Source organism: Chroicocephalus ridibundus, chromosome 2 (assembly GCF_963924245.1).
Source record: "Chroicocephalus ridibundus chromosome 2, bChrRid1.1, whole genome shotgun sequence".
Classification (NCBI taxonomy): Eukaryota; Metazoa; Chordata; class Aves; order Charadriiformes; family Laridae; genus Chroicocephalus; species Chroicocephalus ridibundus.
The window spans coordinates 58,864,685-58,882,334 of NC_086285.1; the positions used below are offsets into that span (position 1 = coordinate 58,864,685).

At 39.3% G+C, this 17,650-nt stretch overlaps 1 protein-coding gene across 5 annotated transcripts in view; it reads right to left on the reverse strand.

The window, feature by feature from the left end:
- Positions 1-17,650, reverse strand: part of TPK1 (thiamin pyrophosphokinase 1) — a 306,866-nt gene that overhangs the window by 47,940 nt on the left and 241,276 nt on the right. For all 5 annotated transcript variants that reach the window (XM_063325637.1, XM_063325636.1, XM_063325640.1 and 2 more), the window contains one exon: positions 15,044-15,155. In XM_063325637.1, coding sequence (XP_063181707.1) covers positions 15,044-15,155 — 112 coding nt within the window. The remainder of the gene's footprint in view (positions 1-15,043; positions 15,156-17,650) is intronic.

The window sequence follows — 17,650 nt, forward strand, 5'->3', positions numbered from 1 at the left end:
CTTCTTTTTATTAGCAAATGCAGCTGGGAACTAAATACATTGGTGACTCCAACTGACTGATTTGGTAGCGTTTATGCAAGTAAGCAGCAAGAAACACTAGATCAGAGCATAAACAAATCTTAGGCTAAACGTGCAGATGAAAACCTAACACATACTAAAAATTGTATGTTCCTGAAATTAGTATTGAGTTGGTAAAGATCCCAATTTTATTTTCCGGTTTAATTTTCAAATAATTTCAGTACTAAAGCATAACTGCAGACTGCACAGGGAAAAAAATACTGAAATGGTTATTTTCCCCAAATTTAGAAACCATCTGTTTTGAAGTTCTGTTTGGCTAAGCAAATTACAGGACTCACAGACCAGCTAAGTAGTTAAACACATACAGAATACCTTTTCTTCAGTGCGGGAAAAAAATGTCTTTAGGTGAGCTGTTTTGCATGGCACCTCCAATTTATCCCTTCTCCATTCTCTCTGGCATCTGTGTTGCTGGTTCGAGGGTAACAATCACATCAGGGTGCTCCACAAAGGTTAATGCAGACAACAGCCTGGCAGCATTTGATGTGTAAGCAAACAGGACTACCATTTTCCTTGCATCTAAAAGGTCAACAAAACAGAACCTGATTCGCTTCTTTTATACAAACCCGAGGGCGGTGGGCACATGATAGAAAAGCTGGCAAGTTTGTTGTCAGTTCGACAATGCCACAGGAAAAATAACAGCCAGACTTCAGCACTGCAGGTGAAGTGATGTAAAGGAACAGAGCAGGGAGCAGAGGCTGGTAATGATCTGGGGCTTTTCTTTGATAATATCCAGCTTATTTTTTCCTCAGTGCATAGAATAATTTATGTAGAATGAAGAGTAAGCCTGTAATTAAATTACCACAGGTTACTTCTTGCATTGTATGATACACAACAAGATGATATTAAACTCAAGCTGCTGCAATAAAAATTCCTTTAAATTAATCTAACTGCCAAGTGTTGCTACTGTGATTAATAATTAGCAAATGGCAGGTGACAAATCAAATAGAATTATAGCATCATTCAGATTATATGAACCTCTTATCTAACCCTGCTTTCCTAGGGACATCCTTGTTTGTCTCCTTGTTCCCATCAACTTCCAATTATCCAAAGTTGTTCTGTCTCAAACGGCTCTTACAATGGGGATATACAACATTCACTCCCGTGGCTGTCATATACTGCACTGCAAACGTCTTATAGACCTTAACAATCTACAGGCCAGAAGAAGTTCACAAAGACTTGAGGAGACAGGACACCGTAAAGTTGAGAAGAAAGACAGGAGCTGCAATAAGGAATGGTGTCTCCTCTTCTTTTGAGCAGTGGATTGGTGGTTCTACTCCACCCAAAGCTATCATTCAATGGTGCTCAGCTTCCACACCTGCACTTTCAAGCTCTCTCCTGTTAACCCACCCTCCCGTTCAGACCCTGAACATCAGCTGGAAGAATTTTGGTGCTCAGCCCATTGATATCAATGACAAAGTTCACCATTTACTCATGTAACAGCTCTGTGGTTATCCCAGATTGCAATATTGGCCCTGTACACTCTTTAAAATACTACAATTTGAATTCGTATTCAATACATCATCATTTTGCCTACAGGCTCCATCCTTGCTGAGGAAGAAAGTGTTTACAGCGGTGTATAATGATAAACATATAAAGCCATCATCAATCATTCATCAGTTACAATTACCATTTGCATCCATTTATCTAATCACAGTCTGCAGTAACTGCTGCACTTAAGCAGTTCAAAACCACTTTAAACATGGAAATGTTGAGGATAACTACTACATAATTACCTTCACATTTTGTAGCACTCTGCTAACTCATATTTCTGTCCCTTTTCACGTTTAATGTATATTAAATAAAGAGGAATTATTATTTACATACACCCCCCACTCACCTACACACTCACATGTACTGACTGTGACAGTGCAGGTGAGAAATGGCACAGGAGTCTCATAAACTCTATTTAACACGCAACTTCAGCTGTCTTAGACACTCAGCCTCCTAGTCTATCTCTGCTGCTACTTTAAATACATTGAATTTCACATCCAACTATAAAAAAAAAAACCAAACCAAAGACCCCTCTCTTTTTTCCCTCCTCCTTCCCCACTGCAAGATCACCTGCCAGAAAATTATTTCTTATCTGCCCTGGATGTCAGAATTCATTCTCAGCCCTCCCTTCCCATTTCTCTTTTTCAACCCACCTAATTTGAAAATGCCAAACTGTGGGTCCTGAGCTAGTAACAGCTTAAACAGCAGATAACTTCCAGTGTTCAGAAGCTAGCCAAAAGAGGACAGACAATAATTTGTTCTGCAGTGACTACAATAATTTAATTTGCTATATTACATAAACAATGGATTCCTGAGAGTGGTAGGAGGGATATTTTTTCACCTTTTCTGTCTTTGTAAAAAAAATTATATTATGCAGCTTTCTGCACCAAGACTAACATTTGTCTGAAGAGCACTCTAAAGATTCGGGAGATTAAATCCAACTCCCCCTGCAATGCCAATACTGTCATTCCAACCAGTGAACCATACAAACACACAACCGCTACTTAAGAGTTTTTTTGTACAGCATGGGCTTAGGTAACAACATGGGAGGACACCCTCCCCTTCTCCCTCACATTTAAACTGCCTCTTAACAGGCAAGACAGCTGACAGGGTGCTTTACTATACCTGTTGTTCACAGCAGGATCCCAGATGGACTTTTTCCTCTCTTTTCCTTCCCTCCTTCTTCCACCTTTGTGTCCCTGTCAGTAGTGGGTCATGCACTTGCTAGGAAAGTTAGCTGCTTTTGCAGCATTTCTAGAAATAGTTGTATTTAGAAACAAAACAAAACACCACCAACAAAAAAAACCCAAACCAACAACAGACCCCAACAATTTAGGCTTCTAAGGGAGAGTTAATAAAGGGTGTTGTTTATGATGCCTGGCCTACAGACATTGCAGATTACAGCTGAGGTAGGTGAGCATACAAACGACCTGCCATTTGGGTATCCTGGGTGAGAGAATCAACTTCCCAAGCAGCAGCAGCTGAGAGAGCAGGACCTGCACCCCAGCACTTCAGCAAGAGCTCAGCTACGCCCCTGGGCTCTCAAACTTTCATCCGCATCCTCCAATTCTGCAGGCATCTGCTAAAAATGTCTAATACACTCTCTAGCCATGAATGTCAACTGTGCTGTGACAAAAAAAGAAACAAACCAACAAAAAACCAACCAAAAAACCCCATATAAGGTATGAAGCGGAGGCTGCACAACCTATTCTGTAGATGGCACTGTATGTTCAACAATGATTTTCTTCTCTTTCCACAGTACAATTTCTGAGGATAACACATGCATTTCTGAGCCTCTCGCACATACAGAATATGCATTTATTTAAAATCAGGAACCATTCCATGGTATTAACTTTCACCTGTAACTCCAGAAGTCATCTCCCAATTGCAATTAATGATGTTTATCCCTGCATACCCGACTGCCAGGCAGGACAGGGTGTGCTGTACAGACCCAGCATAGCAGACAGTCCCTGCCCCAAAGAGTTAACTAGGCAAACAGCAGGAGAAGAGAGACAGTATACTAATGAGACCTAATGATGTGTTCCAGCCCTACTGCTGGATCCCCAGCCTGGTGTGCTACCCACTGAGTCAGCAAGTGGTACTGTGCCATGATGATGATTAAGTTTTGGGATTTTTTTTTTTATTTGTGGGTTGTTGTGGCTTTTTGTTGTTGTTCTTTGTTGTTTGTTTGTTTGTTTTTAAGACTGCCTTAACTTCTGAAGGATTTGTTAAAAGTGGCAGAGGAGGTAGACCACAAAATTGGCAGAGAAATTCAGGAAACATGGGTGCAAAACCAAGACTGATAAAGATCCAGGAAGTTAGAGGATGGCACAAACTGGAAAAAGTTAATTTCACGACAGTGAGTAAAATTATTCTGAGGTGATTTCAGCTGGGACACTAAAATAATTGCGGAGGCATTACAAGGAACACAAGCTAATCTAAAGGTGCACTGACAACAATGTTTCCTTGGGATATTTGGCATGTAAAATTAATTACCAGCAGGAGAGCTCCCAAAAATCCAGGACAAGTCTTAGATGGTCCAGGTCTGTTCCAGAACTATACTAACATAAACACGCAGGGTAACAAAAGGCAGCAGCAAAGGGAAAGTGGCACGCAAAAGCTCTGAAGAACCAACCAACCTTCCTACTGTACATTGCAAATGAGCAACATAAATCTCTACAGAAGCTCACAACAGAAAGCCGTCTTTCGGAGTATTGCCAGCATTTGTTGATTTGCACTTGCCAAAAAACAGTCTGCGGGCTTTTGGAATGTTAAAAGGTAAACACGGGAACCCTTCCTATTTTAAAATAAAAAAAAGGAACAACACTTAATTATTCTAGTACAACTAAGATTTATGTTGATGTGAGTATTTCATACTTTCATGCCCATAACATGATGGGAAAAATTTTCCCTGTTCCCTAGTGAGCGCCTTGCATTGGCTTCATACACGGTTTTAAGGTGGATTGAAAATCTTGCTTTCCATACGCCATAAAAGTGTGGCAAATATTTAGCACTGTAGAAACAATAATTCAAATCCACTGTGGTTGATTCACTCTATCCAGAGTGGTTTGTTCTCTTACAACTATGCAGACGTACCATTTTCTAATGCTTTTGGCTATTTTAATTAAAACTTTATGATTGTTTGAAAATTCTGGTAGGTATACAGAACCCTTTTTTCCAGAATCCTCATATGAAAAATTCACTTGATGCATGGACCTGACAGCTGTAGCAGTAGGAAACCACATCTGGTTAACTACAAGTAAAGAAGCCAGATGTGAGAAATATTTGAAAGTCATTTGTCTTACCATGTCTTCATACCTCGGCCAGACATTCAACAGCAAAATGAGGAAGAATTCATGTAAATTACTACAGCCAACCAGCAATACATAAAAAACGTGCAGAGCTAGAAAAGGGAGCTTTATACTATTGGTGAGTGAGAAGAGATATTCAAATAGGAACCAGCACTGACAGCTAACCCCAGAGACTGAGATTAAAGTCACTACCACCTTATTTTACATATAGAAAAGCCATTTCAGGCATTTTTGAAGGTTATATCTCCCGCTGCAGAGTTTGACTTGTAGTAAGTACTTCTGCATATGTTTAACTTTACCCACCGAATAATCCCTTTATATTCCACGGAACTAGTCACATGTATGAAAATACACGGATGCCTGAATCTTCTGATGTTACTCTATTTCAGTGAAGGAAGGGACAGAGGCACCTCCAGACCGACAGACTAACATTAATGTCAACGTGCGATTCTCCCATTAATTCCACAAGCTCGGTATTAAGCTCGAATGTTTTCATAAAACATGAATTCTTCAACATACGTTGGATATGCAGACCACAGGATAGCAAGGTGTGTTTACACGAGTTTTACAATGATTACTTGGGGATAAATTTGAAAGAGGTACTTTATTTGTGTGTACCAAAGCGATTCATAAATTGCGCAGGTCAACTGGAGCTCATCTTGTTAAATTACACAATTAATTGTTTCCATGCTGTACACACTTGATCCAGCTTACATGTGTTTTAGAGAATTTTTAAAATTAAAGCTATTCTGTCTATTACAGAATAAAAGAATAAAATAAGATAGGAAGAAGACAAGGAATAATTAATTATTGTTTGAGTGGGAGGGAGGGTTGACTAAATTTTTTGGGATGAAAACTAAAATTTGACATGTGAAATGAATGGAAAACTGACCAGCTTCAACTGACTAGACCCAACAGACTATCTACAATATCAAATCAGATAATTATTATTAAATGATGATTGGAAATATAGCACCTGTTAAAACCCAGAATGTTAATGTTTAAGCTATCATCATCCAGTTTCAAAATACAAGAAGGAAATACCCTGAAGAATACTGACTCATTCACGCCACAGCTTTTAATTCTACATCGAGCTTGTAAATGCATAATCCAGACTCATGATATCAAAGCTCTCTATAATTGTGGTTTGCCTTTTTTTTTTTTTACTGCATCTATGCCCCCTGTTAGTTCTCTTTATAACTTGCATTTTTCCTGGTTTGTTTTTATAAGCAAAACAAACCCTATCTTTCTCTCCAACTCCTCTGCTTCAAATCAAGAAGCAAGCTCCTGATGAGTGTTCACGCAGCTGATTAGAAAATTGTCTCATAAACAGCATCATTAAGTGGCATGCCAATCAGCGGTGATACAGTGGTATTGCTGGTGCCTGTGTAAATTATAGAGTTATGCCCTACGCTTGGGAAACCTAAACGTACAATTCTGAGATTTCTTATTGGCAATTAGATTATAAATGCTGTGTTCTAATCCTTAAGAGCATGAGAATATATTTATCACATACTGTATCCGCAGAATACAGAAAGGAAAAAAGAAATTCTAACTGGGGCAGACTTTCTAAAGAAGCTGTTATGAAGGAAGCCCCGACACTGAAAGCTTATAAAAAAGGAACCATTTTTTCAGGAGTGATGCCATAGGAAAGCGATATGGATTGTAAGATCTCTTGACATCCATGCCACTCCCATTTATTTGGATTTACTATTTTTTTAGTTATATGTATCACCACCCACTTAAAATATACTAAATGTATTTGGACTTGATTGAAAGATTTCATTGGTTTTACCAATATTTTCTTATTAAATACAAGGAAAAGCTTCAAAATGTAGGTAACAGGAAACTCAGCTACCACATACTGAGCTAGACTTTTATTGATACAATGGGACATGCTACAGACCTGTTAATACTACAGGGATCCACATTCATTTGGATATAATACACATGGAAGACGACTCTTAAGAAATGCTAAGGCTGCAAAGTCATGGACTTGAGAGCTACGGGATGCCAGAATTAAAGTTTACCTGTGAAATTTTAATTCAGGTTCTTTAGCTTTCATCCTTTAATTTTACAGTCACATTAACCAAGCAGGCCAGGCTCTTTCAGTAAATAGTATTCTCTTAACCGACACGCTTTGAGCCCTGACTCATCATAGGGCTTTATGTCTTATTTACTGCATAGATTTAAACTGGATTGAATGCAGGCATATTAAATTCCTCACAGGTTTCTGTATGTTGCTTATTACAACGGAATTGATAATGCCATTGCACCTGTTAAACCGTTCCAGAGCAAAGGCACAGACACATTAACATAAAAAGTGGTTATCTTAAATAAGATACCACAGCTTTCATTTTGGAGTATGCTGTGCTTTACAGGACCATTCCAAGGCAGGAATGTCAGGGTGCTGAGAGCTCGGCTCGGCTGCTAAGAGAAATGAACAGCTAACTTGTAAGTAGCTAAAGTATTTGTTTAGAGTAAAAACTCCAGGCAATCAACTGGCTGAACAATAAGAAAATCCCACGTTTCAGCAGTACTTCACCTTATTCCTCCCAGGTGTCTCAGTTTCTGCAGTGGGAGAGGTTGAGGTTGTACACATCTGCACCTTCAACTATGGCTCGAGATTCATATCCTAGAGGACAAACCTGGGACACTAAAAGATGGTGGTGTCCTGAATCTGTAAGCATGATTACATCCAAACCCACTACTTAATTTTATTTCTCTGTTTCCGTTTTTCCCTAATTTCAGAGTCTTGATTTGGTAGCCATAAGGGTGCAAGTAAAGAGTTTTCCTTCTCATTTTCAAATCAAATATCTAATGCCATCTTTTGCTGTTGGATCAATACCCAGGCAGATCATATGGACAGGTCTGCATCACTTAAGCTGACCAGTTAACTGAAAGTAGAAACAGGTTATTATGCCTGGACAGCAGTGGAATATGAGGGAGATGATTGCTAACAACAGAAAAATAATAAGACTGAGAACTTTTGGTCTTAATTCAGTGCTTCAAAAGGGAAGATATCTGCTGTCTACTTAAAACACCCCTGTTCTTATTTTCTCAATCTCGGTATTCATATCTTCCCCCATTTTAATGTTTTCTGCCCTTTCTTCTCTCCAAAACATGTTTCTAATCCCACATGCGATCTCCTCACATCCCAGTTTTTCCACTCTTTTCTCTCTTTTTTCTTCCCTTTCCTGCTGTTGCCCTGACTCCCCCATGTGTATTTACTGCCCAAAAGAAGCCACAGCTGCTTCTATGGCAAGACATGTATTCATCTATCAGAAATTTGTGTTTTCCAACTCACCTGAAAACAACAGATTTGCTTAGTGGTCTGTAATTGGTATGTATGTCTAAAATTATTAGTTCCAGAGCACACTCACTACAGTTAGTTGTTAACGGCTTTTTAATTACACATCAGGATGCCATAAACAACTTACAGCCAAAACATAACTTTTTAGAAGCATGCAACGAAAGTCAGTGACGACACCCACCAGCCTTTTGTCCTCTGCGGAACTTCATACAACAGCAAGGAAAAATCCACCTCTTCTTTTCCACAAACAACTAGAGGCAAAAACTGGGAGAGAGCAAGGCCCCCTCAGATACAACGCGCAAAGTGTTTAGAAAGGGAGTAGCGAATGAAGAATTGAGACAGTGTAGAGGGAATAGCCACAATTGTTTGCCATTAAGGTACAGGAATAGATCACTGCAGAGGAAATAATTTCCCTCAGTGTCATATTTTGGGGGAGAAGAGATCAATCACATACATCAGTATGTACTAAAAAATAAACACAACTGGAAGGTCCGTAAACAAGCTGGAAAGGAGGAGTCAATTCTTAATGGTAACGCCTACCTACTCGAACAACTCTCCAAAAATGTAAATAGCACACTTGTTCATTAAGTGAGTCACCACAGACAAATGCATCTCATTTGTTAACTCTGGGAGACTCTAACCAGAAGTGATTGATTTGTCCTCCTACCGGTCCTTGCCCTTTTGGCGTTCTGCAGAGACGCTGGGAACTGGCAATAACTCACCACATGCTTCAGAGAGCTTTCTTGGTTTTGGAAATCTCTCGGCAGCGTGACACACACATTTTTTATGGCTGATTCTGGGCATTTAAATAAGAAAACAATTAAAGTATATTTGCAGGGGATATGACAAACGAGCATTTGTACTCTGGCCAATTTTTCACTGACTTTCATTCAAGTACACCATTATGTTTCAGCTTTGCGTCTGCCATTGTCTAAATGAGATGATTTCCCAGTATCCATATGGGCAGGCTGACTGATGAGAATGCCTTTAGGGTTAAACATCTTTAGGATAAACTCAAAGATCTCTTTCTTGGACAAATTCTGCCCCTGCGCTCACTGATGAAAATTCAGAGCCACTGCTGAAATATACAGCATTACTCTGGATCCCACCAATTTAAATGGTAGCTCTCTGGCTCTCTGTAGATCTCTTCCCCAGAAAGGTGCTTCGTCTTTACAACTCATATCCTTGAGTAGCAGCAGGTTGCTTTTGATTTTCATGTGACTTTAGTATTCTCACCAATCTACTGCCACCAGAGAGATGAGGATTACCTGCACCAAAGCTGGGCTGAAGCACAGCACCTATTTCCTCATACCTCCAGGTTATATTTCCATAAGCAGAAGGAAGGACTGAAGCACCGTAGGGGACGCAAGGGAAAGAACAGCATTTTGCTCTCTTGAAAACCCTGTCACCTCTATAAGAATAATGAAATCAGTTTCCGTAGTTGCAATGTGCCACAGTAATGTAGCTAGGCATAAATAAGTGTCTCCAGTTTACTTCAGGATGGTATTACTTAGGTTGTGGAGAGCCAACTGCTCTGTGCACAGCCGTGCTGGAGAAGTCTCTCTCAGGTTTCTTTTATTCTACCCCTTCCTGGCAATTACTGCCTATTACTGCTGTATGGAAGGATCATATATACATGTCCCTATGTCCCGTTAAAGATGGCCATCCAGCTGGGCTAACCTTACCACTGGAACTGGTTTGAGCTAGGTCAGAACTAAGGTACTCACATGAATCTTTCCATAAGTGGAGTCCTACAGCAGTAATGGTGCCCCAACACTGTGATCTGGAAGAGCATATCTGTTTATCACTTTAAAGCAGCCTTTCCACACTGAATGCCAGGACCCTGCTACTTTGCTAAAAAAGAGCTGGAACCAAATCTCCCTCCCACTAATTCCATACATTCCTTGAAATATATGGAAATGGACTGAATGCGTGACCTCAAATCCCCATTGCAAGTCCATTCACAAAGTTTGACTGAGTTCTCAAGCTCCTGTTCAGGAAAAAGTGCAAATACAGCTTTAGGGGCCCAGCACAACTGAGCTCTGTGTTCCTCAGTCCTTTAATATATGCCAAATGGTCTTTTTTCGTTTGAAATCTTTTCATGAAATGCTAAGCAATGCCCTCGTTGCTTTTGCTGACTGGCAGTAAACCCGTGGGATGCCAGGCTGCCACCATCGGAACATCTGCTTTATTGGAAAAGTATTTCAGCATGTAATAAATGATGTGACCCTGGAATGCAGACAGCAGCACTCCTGTAGGCAAATAGTTCGCCAAAGGTCAAAACCACCCAAAGCTTTGGGAGCAGCAGCATCATCTCTGTCACCCCACCCTACCCAGAGCCTTAAAGCTGTAATGAAGAAGGGAAAAAATACATCACCAAAGCTCTGAAGATAGATGCCAGTTCATGGACTGGGAGTCTTTTGCCAGTGAAGAACATGAGAAGGGAGGGAAGAAGAGGAAAGCAGAGGAGAAGGGAATCCAGCTGTGAAGCTTTTTACTCTGCCACTGAAAAGAGAGCTACTCCTGGGAGCGCCGCTTAGTTTGCCTCAGTCAGAATGAACTGGAGCAGCAAAATGTGCCATATAAACTATTTCAGTTATGAAACAACTTACAGAGTGCTTATACAAACAGCTTCGCTAGCACACAGATACTTGTCGATTGTCCTAGTTTACAGCCTTTTCCGGAACAGTCCCTCACCCTCTGACTTCTTTTAAAGGAGAGAGTTACTTCTTCTCTTTGGTCTTTTTGACTCTGCATTTCTCTTGAGACATAAAACCCCACTGCTTTTGTAATCTTTTTGTTCCATTCACAATGCAACGTCAACAAAACCCTGATGAAGTAAAACAGTGAAAAAACAGCGCAAACATTTCAATTTTACTAACAATGTAAACAGCATCAAAAAGATTTTGGATCCTCTTTATCTACCTGTGAAGTTAGCAGTCAGTGGATGCTCTGTTGCTACAGTTAGAGAAAGGTCTTGCTCCCATTGTTATTGCTATTGCCTTTTGAAGTGAAATGACAGTGGCACTCTTCTGAATGGTAGCATTTTACAGCAATTTAACTTCCTGCCTAAAGAAGCAAATTTGCATGAAAATTATCTGGAAAGCACAATCACATACACAGTTTATATATGTATATGCCAGCATTTTCAGTACAGGTATGACATACAGCATATTAAAGGCCACAGGGATGAGGAGTAAATTAGTTGGCAAGATTATTTTCTACAGTAATGTCCCAGAAAAGGAACCATTTCCTAGAAAAGCCTACCATTACCCTCCAACCTCTTCTATGATTAACAGTGCAGCTGATTTCTACCTTCATTCTTATTCACCTTCCATGAAAGCACCACTGAGGACCTAATGAAGAATGCTGGGTAATTCTGGCCTTATTAGATTTTTTTGTTATTTATTTATTAGACATGGGAGCTGTTATCAGCAAGCAGCCAGGTGAGTCAAATCAGATAAAGCATTATCTGATTCCTGTGCTGTAAATCAGATTTTAATAGAGAAAAGATCTGTATTCCTTTGGGAGTGGAAAGAACATGTTTATAATGTGTTCTGAATGTGTGCTGCACAATAGCAAGTATGGATAAAAATATTTTCTCCAATCAATTTCCCACTTTCTTCTCCAAGTTTTTTCACCCATAAAATGAGAACTAAAATAAATGAAAGTTCTATTTGTGCCAAGTGCTAGCAAATAACTAAGATAAGATAAGCATGCATAAAAGCATGCATACTTGTTGCATCTTTGTACAGACACACAAAAAATACTGAATTCTGTGATATTAAAAATATAATCAAGACATCACTGTTTCTCTGCTGGCAGAATAGTTTGCAGATTTCATGTTTATCTAACACAGCCATTAAAATGAGACCTTTGGTAGCCTACTCTCAACCCAATATAGTTTCTGTCTTAGCTATTTATCTTTGGCTTTTTCTGTTGAGTAGCTATGAAGGCTTTTGACAGGACCTGTAGATTAGACACAGATAACATTTGACTACCCTTTAGTTTTGCAAATTTTAATCAGCAGAGTAATCCAAATATGCTCAGACAGACATCAGTGTTAAACATTCGAAACCTTGATACAAAGCCAGCTCTTTCTTATAATGGACTGTTACTTGAATTTTGAGTTGCTGGAAATTATTATTTGCAAAAATGAGGGCTCCCGTCTCATCTAATGCATCTTTTTTGACTGTTCAGACAGAACTAAAATTCTGGAATTAGTTTATCACCCAGACACTTAAAACAAATATTTTGAAAACTCAAAAATTACTTCTTAAAAACAAACTTGTTTGGTCATATTCAATTAATTCCATAACAAACTGGAGGAAAAGGCCTTTGATGTCATATTTGGCTTAAAAATGCCATTTCTTTCATGATTTACATATGAAAATGAATTTATAATCAGAGCATTGACGCTTATGAAGGCAAGTCCTCACAGTGCCATTAACAAATGAACAGGGAAAGCTCTGCCACTGCCAGCCATCAGCAGCAACGCTGACATCCATGTCACACTTCAGTATTTTCTCATTCCCTTTTCTTCCCAGGTGAGCCTTTGCTTCTCCATCACAATTTACGGGAGGACTAATATTTTTAAACGTAACTGCAAAACTACAGGCAGCACAGAAGTCATGAACGCAATGAAAGCTAATATCAAACTTAGGTTATCTGAATGTAAGGCTTATTTATTAGGGAAAAAGTCCAACAAAGTCACAACTAACCACATGCTGTATTTGAGATATTGGCTTCCTTTTTGGGGATGCAACTACACTTTTAATTTGTTTTATCAGTATCTGAACAATCACCTGATTAAAATCTGTATTTGGATGAGTAAAGGTTAGGTCCAGTCACCTGGGCACAAGAGCAGTTTCAGGTTGTAATGACCTTGGTGTCCCAGATAGATTAAACGTCTTCAAGGTAGACCAGATCATTTTTGTTTTTACATACCTATCTGTGATAATAATGCAGAGAAATAAATGAAGGAACTATGACCTGTAAGAAACTTGAATACTGAGACAGAAAGTGTAGTCCGTAATGGGCTGCAGTGTACACATCACCGAGGAAAACACTGTAGAGGTCTGAGATTTCCTCTTGGAAACAGACAGCAACAAGGACTGGGAGAAGCAGAGAAGGTGGTGTCATGTTAACATGTAGGAAACAGTCACTTAAATCATTTTTTGTCTCCCAGAAAAAGAAAAAAAAAAGACCAAATTAAGTGTAATATAAATACCCATAAGTCCATATCTAGCTATGCCCCTAAGTATCCTCAAGAAGTTTATTACAGCACAATTAAAATAATAAACATCAAAGAAACTGATATCTCAACCCAATCCTAGATACAAACTCACTATTTATTATCATTGATCTTCCCACTATGTTCCCCTCCAGCTGGCCCAGCTAGACTTGTAACCCCTTTCTCCTTAGGTTCAGCTGGTCAGGCAATCATAATTTAGTAGTAACAAAGTCATGCAATTTGTGGGACCAAACAGCCTACCACTAAAATTCCCATCTTTCTAATGAGCACCTTGTAAATTTGATGACATTTATGTCATTAAAGTAAAAAATATGTATCCGAAAAATAACTTGTTTTTTAAACTAATAACCAAAACCACAAGAAAGGAAAGCAACCTTACAGAATCTACCACAATTTGATCCACACAGTAACCTTTTGCAAAACGACACAGGCTTCAGAGATGCTCCCTTCATTAACGTGAGGCTGGTTTGAGCTTCTTTCACCTCACTCTGGAGGGCAGAACATTTATGGAGAAATGAGCAGTCCCTGAGTGCAACAGGCCACAGAATCCATTGCACAACAGGAGATGAGCAGATGAAGATTCAGTACTTTACTTGTCAACTGTACTTACCAGTACAAATGAAAATACGTGACTCTCTCAATGTAAGAGAACACCCCTTATACAATACATTCAGCTCTTACAATTCAGTTTAAAAGGATTAAAATATCACTAGCCAGACAGCGCTTCACGTGGCGAGTGTCTCACATCTTGAAATTAATGCCATATTTGTATCTTTTATCATTAGTGAGCTACTAATGCCTACCACTTCCTCAACTGCACATGCTCAAACCCTCAGTGGAACAAGACACTCCTTAGATGAGTACATGTGCTGCTGGCTGGCACAGTGGGTCAGCCTCAGATTAATTATTAGCCAACAAGGGCACCGCACTGCAAACTGTGAGAATGGCGTGCCTTTTCTACATGGGATGGCTCTTAAGTCTGGCCATGTAAATCAGACTGCAAGAGCAGAGCCTCTCAATTATTGCTTTGCTTTAGGGAGGAGGGGTCAGGAGGATGAAGACTGTTTCAATTTTTTTTGGTCGAGAAACCTCCTTTCTCTACGGATAAACAACCCTGTTCTAGATCAAATGCACGTTTATCCACTTTAAAATAAGAAAAAGATCTATTCATTCAGAGTTGACAAATAGACAATATAAGTGAAGCAGTTCAGGAGAAGTGAGGTAGCTTTAATAATCTGTATCACATTATTATTTGTTGTAACTCTATGGCTTATAACCAGGAGTTTAGGCACTCACAGCTTCCCCTCCCTGGAGGGCAATGTATCAGGGTGGTAATGCATCATGACCTCAACAAATGTTCTATTTAAACAGCACAATGACTCCCAAGTGGAAAACAGGTTTCTGCCTGCGATATCTCAGGTTTAATATATTTATCTTTTTTTTTTTAAACTTCATATCTAGAAAAAAATGGCCTGGTAGAGATTCAATGCCACGTTTGACCAACAAACGCATAAGGCCTTTCAGCACGGGTGCGGCTGATGTAAATGTGGGGTTAGAATAACGTCAAACCCGCCGTCCCGGAGACATCTGACTTACTGAGGTTCCACTTGAGGCCTGTCGTGGTCACGCTCTCGCAGGAGCTCCCGACGGGGATAAGGCCGCACCAGGCACCTTCCAGTCCCGTGTCTACATGCAGCTTGTGCTTGCCCTGCAAGACAGAAGGGTCCCTGGAGTCAGTGCTTGACAGGGACTCAAACAGCATTTGCCAACAGACCTTGCAAATAAAACATGAAGTATTCAGATGGAGACTGGTCCAGAATGTGTCCCAAAGGCTCAGGAATATTTGGCTGCAGGAATTCAGGTTGTTCATGTTTACAGAGGGAGGAGACACATGTGTTTAGGTTCCAGACATCAGTGCTTTCAAAAAGTTTGTTTCTGGGTTTTTCCAAGCAGAATCTGGCTTTGCTCATTCTTCCCTGGCATTTTCTGAAAAGGCATTTCTGTCAAAACTCGTCTCTTTATTCCTGTGAAATGAAGGCATCCTGACCCATTCATTTATTTTTTTTCTCTCATCTAAACAGCTGTGTTTCACTTCCAAAACAATGCTAGTCAAAGCACCACTGAAACTCCTTCATTATTTTGACAACATCTGTAAAATTTCATGCACTTCCCCAGGCATGTACTCCTCCCAGAAGCAATAATACATGCAGAAACTTAACTAGGTGCTAGAGAAATTAAGCTAAATATTTAGAATAACATGCTTACACTAAGTAAGAACAACGAAGTGAAATTAAACGACTTTTTTTGTATATCTAAGATAAATTTTTCTTGTAACTGTCAACTTCACGGGATGCAGGAGAAGCAGCAGTTTTTAACGGTGGTGTATTTGTGACCAAACTCTTAATTAGTACTTATAGATGCTGCATGAACATCTTGCCAGGTATCAGCATATGAACAGTTGCAAAGAAGAGTAGATAGTGGAAATCTTTTCCAGAATGAAAAAAAAAAAAAGAAGCTGAATGTTGAGTTCTGGCACCACTTTTGTTCTAAGAAACTAAGAAAGTGTTTATGAAAACTATCTACAAGAAAACAGTAAATGCAAAACAGTGACAAGATCAGTGGAGAAATCCTCCTCTGCTCTCTTCTGCACAGGTAATTTATGCTTTCAAACAAACATGGGCCTCATCTAGGGTAAGGTTAGTATTCTTTGAAATAGAAGTTTCTTTGGGGTTTTATTTTATTTTATTGTGGCTGCACAGGCAAGTTAAACCCTTGAGCATGTCTTTTACACACAAATTTTTCATCATTATAAATAAAATCAGATATGCCTACTTATTAATCTACCAAAATAAAAGAACCCTCTGCAACCCAATGAGTATTCAGCGAGTACTTTGTTAAGCAAGAAAGCAAGGTTTTATACCAAAAGAAAAAAGAAGAGTTGACACATAAAACTCAGGTAAATGTCCCAAGCAGCAAAAATACCTTCTCACAAACTTCCTTTTGGGGAATGTATTTGAGCTTTTTTCTTATGTCCTGTCCTCTCATATGCCCATTACAAATGTCCTTTGAAATACGAAGTCACTAGTTAGAAAGTCAACACTGGAGGCGAAGTATCTTATTGCTGAGATGTTGATGTCTGAGGCATTCGACAGCTTCTTCTGTTAATGCCAAATGCATTATGAAGAAACAACTTCAATACATGTCATGCTCTCAGTTAACAAATGAACCTTGGAAAAGCTGTCAATTAGGGAGTATCAGATTGCATAGCTTAAGCCTGTTTGATTGTTTGCAGAGCATCAAGAAAACCAATCCAATATCATCTGTCTTCTTAGGGTGTCCAGCTTCATGTGGTGATGAGCCGTGTATTTCTATAGTGGTTGCGAATGCTTGCCTGACAAATTCAGAGGTGTAACAAATTCAGGCTTGATAACCTTTTAGCTATGCAATATGCCATGCTGCTTCTCTCTCACAGTATGGAGGGAGGAGGAAAGGGAGAGGAGAAGTACCAGTACAAACTCTCTTGTTACGTGATCACAGATATTGTCTGTAATGCATTTTATGGTGAAGGAGAGAAGGACTCTTCCCAATGAATATACATATCACTGCTCAGAGCTACTCAGGGACAGCAGCAAACTCGCTACATTTATCAATTAGCTAAGGAACATGAAAAAGAGAGGTAAAAGTAACTGGATTGACAGAGAACCTCATTAAGTCCTGTATTCTCAAAAAATCTGTCTGCCTACTACTAGCTTTGTATTTCCTATTTTATGACATTCTGGCCTATCTTACAGATAGGGATGAAATTCAATAAGACATTTACGCAGAAATCTGTCTTTCTGTTCTCATGAAATAAATCTTTAAAACAAAAGATGTCATTAGCAGAGGTTTGCAAATATCTAGGATTTTATCAGGAGTCTTTCACTGCCTGATATTCCCCAAAAATCTCAGTTCACATACCCCAGTGATTACGTGAGAATCTTGACTTTCTTTCCTAAAAGGACATTTTCTAGCCCTCAGTTATGAGAAATTTCAAACTAGGAGCCCAAAGGGCTAAACCCAAGACAGCAAGTAAATAGGAATTGAAATATTAAAAGCCAAATTATTTTTTAAAATACCTCTCAACGTTTAAGCCAAACTCATGGCTTAGAGATTGGTTCACTCATATTACACAAGACAGTTTTAAAGACTATTCTTTAGATCAGT